Raw genomic sequence first — 16,627 nt, 5'->3', positions numbered from 1 at the left:
CTGGTATCCCAATGGCCCAGTCCAACCCCAGCAAATAGTTAGAAGCAAGAGGGGCCACTGACACCTGGGCCCACCGGGAGTTTTCCTGGTATCCTGGGAGGCCACTTCTGTGGTGGAAGTTTTTAAAAAGTTTATTTTTTTCAGATCTCCCAGGTCCCTGGGCTCGGGTTTGTTTGCAATTTCTGCTTTGTGTTTGTATTAATCAAAGGATATTGTTGTGGTTCTTCTGAACAAAATTCACAATATTCAGAAGTGAAAAGGTTCCCCTCAGCCATATCAGTACAGAGCAAAATAAGCCGGCCGGACTCACTTTGAGAAACCATCAATATTAAATGTAAATTTAAACATTAAAAATGTTATTTTAAAGTTGACAGGTCTTTACCAAATATCTATAATGATATGAAAATTGCCAGGGAGGTAGGACTCCCTTTAAAGATTTTAGCTCAAGTGGCTGATGAGACTGTGTGTCTGTGGGTAATGTGTTTAATAAAGCTTTATATGGGATATCTCCCATCTTTCCAGGCCAGCGACTGGTTAATGTGTTTCCTTAGATATGGGAGGGATTTAGGAGAGGTGGGAGGGATTTAGGAGAGGTGGGCGGGGCACAGGCAGTTATATGAATTACAGGAGAGGGCACAGGATTTTAGTTGTATGTCCCTGTTGGAATCAGGACTGACAGAGCCCTAGTACTGATCCCCCTCTGGGTGTGAGGCTGTGGGAGTTGCACATAGAAATCCTGTATAAAGAGGGAGAAGCAGAAGGAAAATGGTTCCTCTGTACCGGAGCCTCATGCTCTTTATTCTGCTGAAATGTAAGTTTCCCTCTTGCTCTGTATTTGTATATTTGGGGCGGAGTTGGACTAGATGTGTATAAAGGAACAGAGAGGCTTATGGGTAGGCATGGGTGGCACTGAGAGGATTTCTGTTTGAGTTGCTAAATGTGAGCAGCAGGTCCCTGGGATTCTTTATGTTCCTTGTGTTAATCAAGTAGAATGTAGAATAGCAGGGGGTTCATTTCAGTGCAGCCCCCCAGCTCAGTTTGTCAGGGCAAATGGGGTACAGCACCCAGGGGCACCCTGTCACCCAGCTATGAGTTTATTAGCAGCCTGATCTGTATCCGTCACTTTGTTACCCTCTGGCACGGCTGTGCGGGTACCTGCCTCTAGCAGTGGCGCTGCCATACTGCCTCTGCTTCCTTCATGGGCAACTGAGCAACCATAACGGGGCAGATAGCCCCCAGCAACTTCCTAAGGATACAGGAGAAGGTGCCCAGGGCCATAGGGACCCACTAGGCTAGAGGATAATTGTTGGGTTGGTATAAGGGAGACCTATTAGGGGACACCTGGAAAGCCTGTGATTGGTGTGAGCCCAGCTGGCCAAACAGTGACCTGTAGGTTGGCCGCACTGTAACTGTAAGTAGGTCGGTAGTCATACGGCAGGGTCTGAGATGGACTCAACCAGGGTATGGCATTGCCGTTTCCCAATAAATATGGTAAAGCTCTTTGGTTTTAGTTTGGGAGGAGACAATGGGGACAGATGCAGCCATCAAATGTATAATGAGGCTCTATGGGGCCAAGTGAGTTTATGATCTTGGGCTTCTTTATATCCCATGTATGTTAGTTATTACTCCCTAGTGGTTTCCTCTGGGTGGGGGCCACATGTACCCAGGATCCCCCTGTACTCCCAGGTGATTGGTTTGTCCTGGGCCAACGGAGTTGGGTAGTGCTGTTAGTATGTGTTTCCCTGTTACACATAGTTGTGTAATATTTAAAAAAAAAAAAAAATAACACAGGGTATTGAGAAATGTAAAAGTAATTTTTTGCACAAAATAAATATTAAGATAAAGTTGCATAACCCATTTGAGGCAACAAATGAGAATCAAAATAAACACAAAGATAGAAATTCCAATGAAGAGCAGAGAAGGCGGGGGGGGGGGGGGGGGGGGGCAGATAATGGCTGCCAGTTATACTGTTGGTTTAGTCAGGGCAGAAGCAGGTCCCACCGGGGTCAGTAGGGTAAAGTACAGATTCACTAGGGAATGTGTGAGTGTCAACAGAATGTGAATTATTAATATAATGGTGGAAAATATACTGTCATTGAATTGTAATTGAAATATACAAGGCGGGATGTACATAGAGCTCAACTGATACCTCAGGCTGTTCCATGGGTATAATTATTCCTATATCTGTGTGCTGGGAAATATCCCAAGGGGGTAATTAGACTAATATGGATCAAATAAATAAAAAACATTACAGATACAGCATATCCTTATAATTACAGTAGGGGGTACATTATCCCTTATAATACATGAGTGATACTCAGAGTTCCCTGTATAACTCAGCCTGCAGCCTTGTGCCTTTATATGGGCACAGAACCCCTCAGTGACTGCTAATATCCTTATCATTTACAGTAGGGGGTACATTATCCCTTATAATACATGAGTGATACTCAGAGTTCCCTGTATAACTCAGCCTGCAGCCTTGTGCCTTTATATGGGGGGCACAGAACCCCTCAGTGACTGCTAATATCCTTATCATTTACAGTAGGGGGTACATTATCCCTTATAATACATGAGTGATACTCAGAGTTCCCTGTATAACTCAGCCTGCAGCCTTGTGCCTTTATATGGGCACAGAACCCCTCAGTGACTGCTAATATCCTTATCATTTACAGTAGGGGGTACATTATCCCTTATAATACATGAGTGATACTCAGAGTTCCCTGTATAACTCAGCCTGCAGCCTTGTGCCTTTATATGGGCACAGAACCCCTCAGTGACTGCTAATATCCTTATCATTTACAGTAGGGGGTACATTATCCCTTATAATACATGAGTGATACTCAGAGTTCCCTGTATAACTCAGCCTGCAGCCTTGTGCCTTTATATGGGCACAGAACCCCTCAGTGACTGCTAATATCCTTATCATTTACAGTAGGGGGTACATTATCCCTTATAATACATGAGTGATACTCAGAGTTCCCTGTATAACTCAGCCTGCAGCCTTGTGCCTTTATATGGGCACAGAACCCCTCAGTGACTGCTTATATCCTTATCATTTACAGTAGGGGGTACATTATCCCTTATAATACATGAGTGATACTCAGAGTTCCCTGTATAACTCAGCCTGCAGCCTTGTGCCTTTATATGGGCATAGAACCCCTCAGTGACTGCTAATATCCTTATCATTTACAGTAGGGGGTACATTATCCCTTATAATACATGAGTGATACTCAGAGTTCCCTGTATAACTCAGCCTGCAGCCTTGTGCCTTTATATGGGCATAGAACCCCTCAGTGACTGCTAATATCCTTATCATTTACAGTAGGGGGTACATTATCCCTTATAATACATGAGTGATACTCAGAGTTCCCTGTATAACTCAGCCTGCAGCCTTGTGCCTTTATATGGGCACAGAACCCCTCAGTGACTGCTAATATCCTTATCATTTACAGTAGGGGGTACATTATCCTCTGTATATTGATATAAACACACATGTATATATGATTGTTGCTTTGCCTTACAGGTATTTTCCCAGAAATGGATGGGTTCCTCAGTCGGGCCAGTGGTTCCAGTGAGTAGTAACTGTCACACAGTATAGAAGCTACAGTTAATTAATGCCCTAATTGGCTTCTATCCCTGTCTCTGCCAAATCTGAGGACACACAAACATAAAGCTATTACAGTAACTGGTCGCAGACCATTGACGGGGCCTAAATTATAACTTTATTACATGAGAGTCTGGGTGCAGTTTGCCTGTAATTATACTGGGTCATTAGCTGTAATCCTTAATGTGGGTACTGGGGCTGCTGGGGGTAATTACACCCCACTAAGACCTGTCTCTGCATTCCCTGATAGCAATAGATTGGGAGAATCTGTGCCACAGTGAAATAGAAATAAGCGCCGGAGTAGGAGAAGACGTCATTCTACCAGTGAACAGTCTGCAGACCGGAGCTTTTTCTTGGCGATATGATAATGGGCATTACTTCTGGAAAATTGCTGAAACAGAACCAGGTGGGACCATATGGGGCATAGAGGAGCCATTCACTGGGAGACTGAGCAGCACAGAGAATGGCTCTTTAATCATCACTAATGTAACCACCGAGGACCCTCGTACCTACTTTGAATGGCCACAAAAACTATGGCCTAACTGTATCCAGGCATATAATCTCCGAATCTACAGTAAGTCTCACTCTCCTATTAATCTATATACTTATAAGTAACACAATATATATATATGTATAGAATTAGCCGTAACAGTTTATCTACTAATGTCTGATAAGCAAAGAGAGAAAATGGATGCACTTTCTATGCTTATTGAACCCATCATGCAGTTCATTCCAAGAGTTTCAGTATAATTAGTGGCACCCACTAAGTACCGTGCATTCTTAATTGTGCCCCATTTACCAACCACAGTTTCACTAGAAATGTGATTATTAACAAGAGGAGAAACAGTTTATTGACACAAATATGTTATTGAGCTGTAACTGTAATATACAGGTTCTGATGCAGACAGAGTTACCCCCAACTAATACGTCAGGCCATGAGTGTAATAATCTTTATTTTCCTAATATCTGTCCCAAGGGGGTACATTATCCCTTATAATATGTAATACTCAGAGTGTGCTTGTATGTATATATATATTGTGGTATGGTGACAAAAAGGTCCCCTGTTTCCTGGGGAAAAGTGATTGACAACAGGTATGTTGGGCCACGGATTCTCAGACATTTTTACTGAGGTGAGACCAGCAGTGTTTGGGGCATAGAAACACTTTGTTTCTCTGCAGTTTTTTTAAATTGTTGATCCGGGGCTGGTCTTACTGGGAATCCGCAAGAGCAGGGTGGGTGGATTCCCAAATCCATAGGCCAGGTTTTTCAGGAGGCCCTAGGCCTATTTGTAGTACACCTGAAGCTGTGCAGGGGAGCTGATGAGCCTGTGTGTGTGAGAGAGAGACACGCTGCTGGATTGGCTCAGCTTCAGGAGAAAGAGAAGCATTTATTTTTGTGTTAGCCAGGAGGCTTGATATTTCTGTTCCAACTGTTGTTTTATACCCCCTGCGAGGGGAAACTTCTGCAACCGCTGAAAAATAAACGCGGGCAGGAAGCCCTTACACCGGTCTTGGTGTGTGAAGTTGCCTCATTTGCAGCCTACCAGCGAGTGAACCCCCACAATATATATATATATATGCACTGGGACTGGGAATCATTTGGAGGGGTTTAAATTGATAGACTATTGTCTTTTTTCCAACCAAATGAATGATGTAACTATATGTTATTTGTTGCTTTGCTTTACAGATAATTTCCCACAAAAGGATCCTATTGTCAGGCGCATAGATTCCGGTGAGTACTACCCTAATGATTTTATACAGTACAGTAGTTGCAGTTCAGTTGGTAACACATCTCACTATTAATACTCTGACTGGCAGAAAATGGCAGGACAGAAGGACATGCTGTAGGGCCATAAGGACATGCTGTAGGGCCATAAGGACATGCTGTAGGGCCATAAGGACATGCTGTAGGGCCATAAGGACATGCTGTAGGGCCATAAGGACATGCTGTAGGGCCATAAGGACATGCTGTAGGGCCATAAGGACATGCTGTAGGGCCATAAGGACATGCTGTAGGGCCATAAGAACATGCTGTAGGGCCATAAGGGCATGCTGTAGGGCCATAAGGGCATGCTGTAGGGCCATAAGGACATGCTGTAGGGCCATAAGGACATGCTGTAGGGCCATAAGGACATGCTGTAGGGCCATAAGGACATGCTGTAGGGCCATAAGGACATGCTGTAGGGCCATAAGGGCATGCTGTAGGGCCATAAGGATGTGGCTATAGGGCTGGGCATGGTAGCAACAAGGGCACAGCCACCAGGGTAAGCAACAGGTCCCAAAGGGGCAAGAGATGGGCATTAAGTGCTGGTCATTAAACAATGCTTGTAATTATAAACTCCAACTTGCCCAGGGCATGGTGCCTATCCAAACTAAAGAAAAGCCCATTTAATTAGCTCTGGGCTTTTATATCTCATTAAAGAGATACTGCTAAGCCATAAAATAGCTGATGAAAAAATGAATAAAGCATTGGCCTTGGGAAGAACTGAGGGTTTGTTAGTAGAAGCCCTGCTTTAGTAGACTTTAGGGTATTCCCACCTTCTTACAAAAAGTATATATAGACTTATCCATCTCTTGCCTTTTGATACAGTGACACAGTTGCCCCTGACATTTGCACCGTCAGGTCCTATTGAGGCAATGCAGAAAGGGTGACTTATTAGCAAAAAGTAATAAATGATCTGAGTTCTGCCTGGAGCCCACAGAGCCCAATTGTTTTCATTTGATCGTATTTTGCTTTTCAGGTATTTTGATAAGTGTCTCCCTATGGGTTGCTCCATCTCCCTGTTTTCATTTTTAATTATTTGCTGCATTTTTGGAATGGGAAGTCAAATAACTATATGATTGCACATAATTTATATGATTTGTTATTAGTAGGGCCAGCCAGGTCTCAGTTCTGATACATCTAATTGGTGTTGTTTATATGGGTGCCCAAGAAAGGGAGGATTCCCTTAGGAAAGGATTGTTTTTCCTCGTTGTGCACTAGTGGTGGAGCCCGATTCCTTCTGGATAAGCTCGGAAAGTTAAAATCCCTTATCTAAAGAGCTATTGAGCTCAATAAAAAAAGACTGAAGGAATCACAATGAGATGTTTTATCCCAACAAGCTAAGAGTTTAACAGGCATTGCCAGCATTAATGGCTGCTGTACAAAGTCTCATTGGCACATTAGGATTGCGGCTTTTTGTGGATCCAGAGCTCTTCTTGAAGGGGAATGGAGCATAGACTTATAACCCCAGGCTGGGATTGAAGCATAACTAAGTAACAATCTGGTTTTATTGGAATTATTATGTTGGGTTGAAACCCCACAGACTGTTCTTCGACTTCATCTGATTCTTCCGCTTCTTCTTATTATTCTTCTTAGCGCCCCCCATTTTCTAAACGCTACTCCTCCTACAGTTTTAGGGGTACAACACCCAAACTCCCCACACATCTTCGCCCTATAGTGGAGCAGGCTGCTTGTGCTTTTCTAAGCGATCCCGCCCCCCGTCTTTTTGTGGCGCCGCTCCGAACCCCCCAATTTTCCCATTGACTCTGACAGGGAAGATTTTCAAACTGCTGCCCCTCTTACAGCTTTGAAGCTACACCCCCCAAACTTGAATAACATAATCATGGGGTCACCCCGAATGAAACAGCGACATTTGTTGGATGACCCAAAGTGGGAGGGGCCAACAACAGCCAATCAAATTTAACCCATTGACTTTTATGGTGAAATTGAAACTGCTGCCAATCTTACAGCTTTGAGGCTTCACTCCCCAAACTTGAATCACACAGTCATGGGCTCAGCCTGAATGAAAATAGGATGATTGCTGGATGCCCAAAAGTGGGCGGAGCTGTGAACAGCCAATCAGATTTTACCTATTGACTTGGTGGAAATCCAACCTGCTGCCAGTCTCACAGTAATAACCCCAGGACCCCAAACTTTGCAGGGTTAGGCACCAGGTAACTGTGGTTCAAGGTAAGAAAAAGTGGGTGGAGCCACCAACAGCCAATCAGAGTTTACCTAATGACTTTCAATGGGGAAATTCACCCTGCTGCCATTCTCACAGTACTAACACCAGGGTCCCAAACTTTTCACAGTTGGTCACTAGGGGACTGCAATTTTGGTTTTGAAAAGTGGGTGGAGCCACCAACAACCAATCAGGTTTCACCTATTGATTTTTATTGGTTTGTTCCCAGGGTTCCCAAACTTTGCACTGGGTGACACTGGGTGACTACGCATTTAAGGTTTTTTGTATTTTTGTAAGTGGGTGGAGCCACCAACAGCCAATCAGATTTTACCTATTGACTTTACATGGGGAAATCCAACCTGCTGCCATTCTCACAGTACTAACACCAGGGTCCCCAAACTTTTTACAGTTGGTCTCTAGAGGACTACAGTTTTAGTTTTGAAAAAGTGGGCGGGGCCACCAACAGCCAATCAGATTTCTTTCATTGTTTTCAGTGGGAAAATTTAAACTGCTGCCATTCTCAGAAGTTTAATGTCAGGGTCCCCAAACTTTGCACAGTTTGTCACTGGGTGACTATGTTCCAAGTTTAGAAAAGTGGGCGGGGCCAACAACAACCAATCATATTTCACCTATAGACTTCATATGTTTAAATTTAAACTTCGGCCATTCTTTAAATATTAATACTAAGGTCTCCAGAGCTAGTCACCTGGTAATTGCGGTTCAGAGTTAGAAAAAGTGGGTGGAGCCACCAACAGCCAATCAGAGTTTACCTAATGACTTTCAATGGGGAAATTCACCCTGCTGCCATTCTCACAGTACTAACACCAGGGTCCCAAACTTTTCACAGTTGGTCACTAGGGGACTGCAATTTTGGTTTTAAAAAGTGGGTGGAGCCACCAACAGCCAATCAGACTTCACCTATTGGATTTTTTTTTGTTTAAATTTAAAATTCTGCTTTTCTCAGGGTTCCCAAACTTTGCACAGTCAGTGACTGGATGACTACATATTCAGGGTTAGAAAAAGCGGGAGGAGCCACCAACAGCAAATCCATTTCCACCCATTAGATTTCATTGGTTTATATTTAAACTGTCACCATTATTTAAATATTAATTCCAGGGTTGTTAAAGTTTCCAGAGTTAGTCACTGGGTATTTGCCGTTTCAAGTCAGAAAAAAGTGGGCGGAGCCAATAAACAGCCAATAACATTTCACCTATTTACTATGGTAAAGGTACAATGGGGAAGTGTAAAATGCTGTCAGTCTCACAGAGTCCCCAAAATTTGCAAAGTTGGTCACTGGGGGACTGCAGTTCAAAAATAGGAAAAGTGGGTTGGGCCACTAACAGCCAATCAGATTTCATCCATTGAATTTTATTGGTTTAAATGTAAAATGCTGCCATTCTCACACTATTTATGCCAGGGTGCCACTGGGTGACTTCAATTCAAGGTTAGAAAAAGTGGGCGGGCCCACCAACCACCAATCACAATTCACCTATTGACTTTTATAGGTTTAAATTTAAACTGCTGCCGTTCTTAAACTATTAATCCCAGGGTCCCTAAACTTTGCAGAGTTAGTCACTGGGTAACTGCAGTTCCAGGTTAGAAAAAGGGGGTGGAGCCACCAACTGCCAATCACTGTTGTCACTCGTTGACTTTCGGTGGGGAAATTTAAGTTGCTGCCATGCAGACACTATTAAAACCAGGGTCCCCAAACTTTGCACAGTGATTTATACTGTATAACTGTGGTCCATGGTCAGAGAAAGTGGGCAGAGCCCATTCAGTGACTTTCAACCCAACATGAAGTTTGTTCTCAAACTTCCCTTTCTAGTTGCTAATATAGTTGTAGTGAAGACCTAGGGTAGGCATTAGAGTGTTTATGTATTCTCATAATATGTGGATAGTTTGCATTGAAGTTTTTTTAGGACAATGCAACTGAATACTTGGTTTAGGCCCAAGCATGTCCCTGGTTACAAAAATAACAAAGCTGACTCTGTCCCATTCACAATTAGACTAATTATGGGACCTGCCAGGACTCATAAATACAGACTACTGAAAACCACATTTTGTGTTGCTTGGAGAAAATGGTAACACTTCAAGAATCCAATGCCTGGGAAATGTATTGATGGGGGAACTATTAGCCTTTTACTTGCTTGAGGTTGAATCAAAGTGTTAGAAAAAGAGTGTCACGGTCGGCACCCTAAACCAGAACTGATGCCAAGTTCCTGGGTCTCAGCTCGGCTTCACCAGTATTGTGACCACCTTTGGCTTCGGGAGGAGCCCTCAGCTACTCGGATGCCACCTGGACTTAACGAGAGGAACAAGGCGAGGAGTTCTGGCAAGCAAAGGGGCACGACTGTAGTTAAAGTCAATTAGGCCGAAGATCACGGTACAAAAGGATTAGGCAAGTTCGTAGTCAGGCAGGCTGGGTCGAGGCAGGCGGAAATCAAGGGTCGTCAGACAGGCAAGGGTCAACCAGGTAATCAAACAGCAGGATGAGGCAAAATTGGAGTCAAAGTACAAGCCGGGGTCAGAATACGGATATCAGAATAGTCGGGGACAGGCCGGGTCAAAACCACAGGAAAGCATAAACAGGATACAGGAATAAACGCACAAGGCTCAGGAAAGGCACCAGGAATCAATCCTATCACGGGCAATCAAAATGTAAACAATGTCCCTTTAAATACCTTTTAAATTTCGCACCATTGCGCGCTGACGTCCTAACGCCAGAGCGCATGCGCCTTTACTTGCGGAAGTGAGCGCGTGCACTTAGGAGGTAGCCGGCGAATGACGAGGACGGCGCAACGTGCGTCCCTGTCATGCCGGTAAGGCATTTTTTATTACAAAGAGCAAGCCTGGGGGGGGCGCAGATGGAAGACACATGGAAACTTACATCAGTAAATCTATATCAATATCATTCATCCAGGCCCTGATATCCAGAGTAAATATCTACTAGAGATAGGTAGACAATTGGACTTTCACTGCTCATCCAAGGGCAGGCGAAACAGCATTGTCATCCCAAATGTGAAAGTAGATCATTTAACAAACATTGGAGGAGGTGACATATAGATTTATTTCATATAAATAGTTACAGCAATTTTCAGTTCAGCCAGGAGTTAGTAACAACCCTCAAGATTAGCCTTTAGGGGAATTCTGTGCAGGAGCCTAGAACTTATTTTTGCCCTGATAACATCTAATGGCAGGACAGGCTTCAGAGACAGACCAAGTGGACAACTTCACCTCGTTAGGACTAGGTAGAAGTTAGAAGAACTGGTGCTAGTTTCACCTCAAAGATGAGTGGTAGCTGTGACAGTCAGTGTGAAAAAGCAGGTTAGTTTCTAGGAAAGTGAGTCAGTCTTCGTTAGCAAGAGCAGCTTCTTTGCTCCAACCAGGAGAGATAGCAGGGAGTATTCCCCATTACAGGCTCTGCTGCCTTAGTGTAGGGCCGCAGTAGGGAGTTCAGGCATAGGTCAGTTCCCTGATTCAAGTCGGCTGTAGGGATCTGGGCCATTGAAGGTCGAAATCCTAAGGACATAAATCTACTTGCCGGTTGTTCCTCCATAGTGGTGCATCAGGTGATACTGCTTTATTCTTGGACAACCCTGCTTTGCTTTGCTATTGTCTTGGACAATAAAAGTTATACATTCCAGTTTGCTGCATAAGAACTCCAGGTGTCCTTCTTTTAAACTTTATTTTACATTTGACAGAGGGAGATGTAGTTCAGCAACACCCTCCAGATATACTCTTCCATATAGCAAAGGTCCATCCTAAGAAAGAGTGTACCCCACCTCACTAGCTGGACAAGGTTGGGCACAGCCATAACGGGGGTTACATTATAAATCAATATAAAGTGCTGCCTAAACTGGTGGCTCTGTATAAATAATAATGATGATGATAGTGAATACGTAGATTCCACTAAAGACCTTCATTTTTATTTCTTTTTAGTTCCTCTCGAGTATTTTTGTGTACCAGTAATAGAAATAATTGTCGGAGAAGGAGGAGAAGTGATTCTACCAGTGCTCAAGGGGAAGACATTCGATTGGCGATTTGATAACGGATACCAGTATAGAATATTTGCTAAAACAAAACCTGATGGGACCATATGGGACATAAAGGAGCCATTCACTGGGAGACTGAGCAGCACAGAGAATGGCTCTTTAATCATCACTAATGTAACCATGAAGGACCCTCGTACCTACGTTGAATGGTCAGAATGGCCTGACTGTATGCAGAAGTATTTTGTACGGGTTTACAGTAAGTCCTGATACTTTAACACAAAACAAGTGAAAATTAGTGATGAGCAAATTTTTTCCACCAGGTATGGATTCACAGTGAATTTCCACATTTCACCACTGGAGGCACTTTGGGCTGGGCCTGACCCATTCTCCTGTCACTTTCCTTGTATTCTCTCTGCTGCTCCCTTTCCTCCGCCCACCTCGTTATCCTCATGTGTTTTCCAACTTGTAATCCTGACCCTTTATCAGTCTGTCCCTGGCCATTGCACCTTGCTTGGTCATTGAGCTCTTTTCTGTAATCTTCCTTCTGGAATCCTATCCCGGTCCTTGTTCCTGCCTTCCGAGGTTCTGTTCCTGGTCCCTGCCTTCCGAGGTTCTGTTCCTGGTCCCTGCCTTCCGAGGTTCTGTTCCTGGTCCCTGCCTTCCGAGGCTCTGTTCCTTGTCCCTGCCTTCCGAGGTTCTGTTCCTGGTCCCTGCCTTCCGAGGTTCTGTTCCTTGTCCCTGCCTTCCGAGGTTCTGTTCCTGGTCCCTGCCTTCTGAGGTTCTGTTCCTGGTCCCTGCCTTCCGAGGCTCTGTTCCTTGTCCCTGCCTTCCGAGGTTCTGTTCCTGGTCCCTGCCTTCCGAGGTTCTGTTCCTGGTCCCTGCCTTCCGAGGTTCTGTTCCTGGTCTCTGCCTTCCGAGGTTCTGTTCCTGGTCCCTGCCTTCCGAGGTTCTGTTCCGTGACCCCTGCATTGTTCCTTCGCTCCTGGTCCTTCCTTGTCCTGTTCTTTGATTCCCCGGTTTTGACCCTTGGCCTGTCCTTAACTCCATTTGTTTGCCGCCTGACCGGACCTTGGCCTGACTTCTAGATTACGATTCTGCCTGCTGGTTTCTACTATTTCTGGCCTGTATATTTTTTCTGTACTTATTCCTGATTGCTATTTGTCTTCATTAAGCCTTTGCGCATTATGATCATGTCCCTTCTGCTTGGTTCCGCCATTTATGGTTATACCCCAGGCTATCCAGCCTTTAGGCTCCCAATTTCCTGGTGCTCTACAGCGTCTCCCCAGGGAGATTGTGACAGCACCTTGCATTAACGACACCTATTATTATCATTTAGTCTAAATTTGATATAAAACCCCATGTATCATCATTTCTTGAAAGCAATCGTTTTTAATTAAAGCCCCTATACGTTTTGTGCAATTGCACTTAACATACAGATGCAGCCAAGTTCCTTGACAATGTTGCATTTTATCTCTTCCAGGGGAAATAAATACCAAAATTCACCACCAGGTGGCGCATGGTCTATGGCATTTTCTGTTGTGTTTTGCTGGCAAGTCTTTGCACTCTAACACCATCTAGATAGTGGAAATGGTGTCTGGACCTGGTGAGACAAATTGTGAAAACTTGCTGGCTGCATGTTACAGGAAAGGTATTTTAGACAGTGGTTAAAGGACACTAGAACTAACAGAAATTACAATGTAATAACAAATAAACTTAAATTATCTACACAAGTACAAACCAGAAATGATGTAAATTCATCTGAATTTATTTTTTTATTATATTTTGAGTCCTCCTTTCAGTTATATCAATGTATTGTGAAATCCTCCTTATCTGTAAGCCTGAGACTTGGACAGCACTGATGAGACATTGGTACTGCTCCTGGTCCCGTGCTGCTATATGTAATGAGTTATTTGTGTTTTTGCCACAGAACCAGTAGAAGCTGAAGATATCCTGATCCATCACAATGTCACTGGAATGGGAACGTGTAACATTACCCTGACCTGTGCCGTGGCCCAACCACACGTGAACGTCTCTTGGGATGAAACCAATCAGATCGGCACAGAGGCGGAAGGAGACACTCTTCACATCTATAATGTGGATTCTACAGTTACTTACAGTTGTACAGCACAGAATCCCATCAGCAGGGCCTCCAGATCTATAAATCCCTGGGATCTCTGTTATAAAGGTAATGATTTGTCTCTTCTATTTGCCCCCAACTAGAACATCTCTGCCTTACAGTATCTTCTGGGGGTAATTTGTCTTTTATGCTGCCCAGTGTGTATAGGAGGCACCCTGGGATTATGAGATGCTCTTCGGGTTTTACTTGTAATATAATAAGTGGGGATTTGGTTTCTTGACCCATTTCCTAAGGGGGCTTTATCTGGGAGTCTTCAGCTTTTATTAGGAGCCATTGACTTTATAAAGTAAGACAGTGCTGTCCAACTGGCGGCCCTCGACCCCCCTCTTTGTGGCCCCCCACCTGTCTGGCTGCTTTGATTTTTTACCCTTGTGTAAGTTTTAAATGGTATCAGTACTAAGATTAACTGCCCCCACCCCCTGCATGGTTCTCACCTCAGATTCAGGCTGTAATCCCTCTGTATTGTTTAAACATGTAAACCACTGTACTGTTCACACCTTTTAATCTATGCATTGTTCACCCCCTGCAGTGTTCACACCTCAGGCTCATACTGTAATCACTCCCATTGTTCATCTGTTCACACCTCAGACATTGTATGTACTGCCTGGCCTATGCTGCCTGTGTATTGACAGCATAGGGTAGGCAGAGTATGGCACATAGGCAGCATAGGGCAGGGAGGGTATGGCACACACAGGCAGCATATGGCAGACACAGGCATCATAGGGCAGGCAGAGTATGGCACACACAGGTAGCATAGGGCAGGCAGAGTGCTGCCTGTGTGTGCCATACTCTTTCTACCCTATGCTGCCTGTGGGAGGTGAACCTGGCAGGGGTTTGTTGTGGGAGTTTGTTAGCAGTTGGAAATAGCCATTAAATGGTCCCTAAGGTGTGTAATTATATGCTGGGGGTTGCTGTGCTCTCCACAGGGGAGGAGAAGTCATATGGATTTTAGGGTGTGTCTTAATATGACATAATATAATTATTTCACATATGAATGATGGTTGATATCCCTGCAGTGAGGACCAAGCATTTGGGTTTTTTCTGCACTAACACCATTGTGATAAAATGGGTGTGGTTTGCAGTGGGTGTGGTTTAAAAGGGGGAGTGGTCAAAACTGGCTTCCATTAGCGGCCCTCCACCATGTATGCGCGAGAAATTCCGTCCCTCGGCACCGCAGAAGTTGGACAGCACTGAAGTAAGATAATTCCCCTTACTAAGAGCATTAAGGCATTGAGCTTGGTGGAAAAGTTCCTTGAGCTCATGTAGGTAATGACAGTAGGATGTTGGGGTTCCATTACAGAGTTGGTGAGAAAAAGATTCACATGACTGGGATATATTCATGCCATGTTGTACCGGTGTGGATAGAATGGGTAAAAGGGAAGGTAACTATACAGTAGCCCCAACCTTTAGCGTGTGATGAAGCAGTGGAGTCAATTATCTGGGGCCCTAGGTAGTTCTCAAGACTTTAAATCTCACTGGTCTATTGGACCTTGTTCAACCTACTCATTCCAGCTATTTATAAAGAAGCAGAACCAGCCATGCACATTCCACCCAAACCCTCTTCTGCTGAGCCCTTATTGCTCTTTAGGTTACGGCTGCTCTATGTGAGCTCAGACGGGGATACAAGATGGGTTTGCTTAACGCAGTTCCATTAAAGAAGAAGGAAAGGTTCAATCACTTCAGGGGGCCAAATGTTAGCTTCTCAGAGATGTGGTTGGGAAGTTAGATCAGCTTTTATACTGGGACACAGTAAAGCATTTCCGGCATAAATAGAAACAATAGTACCTGCCTGTTACTAGGAGCAGAGCCAGAGGGACCGAGACCTGCAACTGTTGCACCTTTCAGTGATAATGCGTTGGAAGAGAATCAGATCATGAAAGACCAGGGTGTCCCACATCCAGATCTGGGAAAGATTTAAAAACATCTTTAGAAGGTAAGACTTTTGGCAACCCCACCCCCAGTAATTAAGCTTTTAATTAAAGAATATTCATCTAAAATTATTTTCATTCTCTTTCAGGTAAAACAAAAGGAAAACAGACAGTACAGAAAGGCCCCACAGCCACAAATACCAGTTTTACACAGTAATTGTACAATAATTGCTAATTGCAGACAACAGTGAAATGATCAGTAGTGCCCCTTACTCATTCTCTCTCATTGGTGACTAATGAGATTCACTTGTATATATGTATCTACCCACCCACGGCATGGAAATAGATGGCCAACTCTTGACCAGCTCCTACTAAGGTCTCCTTCCAAGAAGCTCCAAGCTACTTTGCAGTCACCTCAGCCTTTAGTTATTCTTGTTCATTCAAACTAGAAGTGGAACGGGAGTCAGAGACCATAAATATGTTGCTTCTCTAGAGTTCTGAGTGAGTTACTGGGGAGTTGGTTCTACTCAGGGCCGAAAGCTTGTACCCCAACTCCAAAAGCAAAACAAGAGGGATATAATTATATAACAGAATGTTGGAATGTTGTTTGTTATTTAATAAAACTGTGTTTATCCATAAACTGTTGTGCTTGTGTATTTATACTGTTTTTGTTATTTAAAGTACTTAAGAGTGTAGTCTGCCCCCCAAGGAAGTAATTTCTCTCCAATGAATAAAGAGAAGCCACTACATGTTCTGTCTCTTTGGTCCCCACTCGCTGGAGGAGGTGGTGCTGAAAGGCCTGAAATGGAGGTAGGTTCCAGTAGGGGAAGTAAGTGCCAGGAAAGGTCTGTAACTGCTCACTGTAGGAGTGAGAGGCAGGATCAGGGTAGTTAGCAGAGCAGCTAGAGGCTCCAACAAGGAGACCATGAAGGGTCAGGCTCAGGAATAGGAGATAGGGATAGTCAGGCTCAGGGATAGGAGATTTCTGGAGTTATTCCCCACTATGAGCTTTGCCTAGTGCTGAGGGCTGTTTCACCAAGGCAGTGAGTATTACCCAGCACCCAGTCACAAGCTCACTGGATC

The 16,627-nt window shown here is 44.1% G+C and overlaps 1 protein-coding gene across 1 annotated transcript; it reads left to right on the top strand.

Annotated features, from left to right (window-relative positions):
• The first annotated feature begins 630 nt into the window (after window positions 1-630).
• On the top strand, window positions 631-16,184 carry LOC100498477. The gene is made up of 8 exons (XM_002937260.5): window positions 631-811; window positions 3,524-3,571; window positions 3,855-4,178; window positions 5,291-5,335; window positions 11,487-11,795; window positions 13,467-13,724; window positions 15,476-15,609; window positions 15,694-16,184. The coding sequence occupies exons 1-7, from the start codon at window positions 766-768 to the stop codon at window positions 15,592-15,594; spliced, it is 1,149 nt and encodes a 382-aa protein (XP_002937306.2). The 5' UTR covers window positions 631-765; the 3' UTR covers window positions 15,595-15,609; window positions 15,694-16,184.
• Window positions 16,185-16,627: the final 443 nt, after the last annotated feature.

This window comes from Xenopus tropicalis, chromosome 8 (genome assembly GCF_000004195.4).
Source record: "Xenopus tropicalis strain Nigerian chromosome 8, UCB_Xtro_10.0, whole genome shotgun sequence".
Lineage (NCBI taxonomy): Eukaryota > Metazoa > Chordata > Amphibia > Anura > Pipidae > Xenopus > Xenopus tropicalis.
Note: the sequence above shows the minus strand (reverse complement) of the source record. Positions and strands in the feature narration are given on the sequence as shown.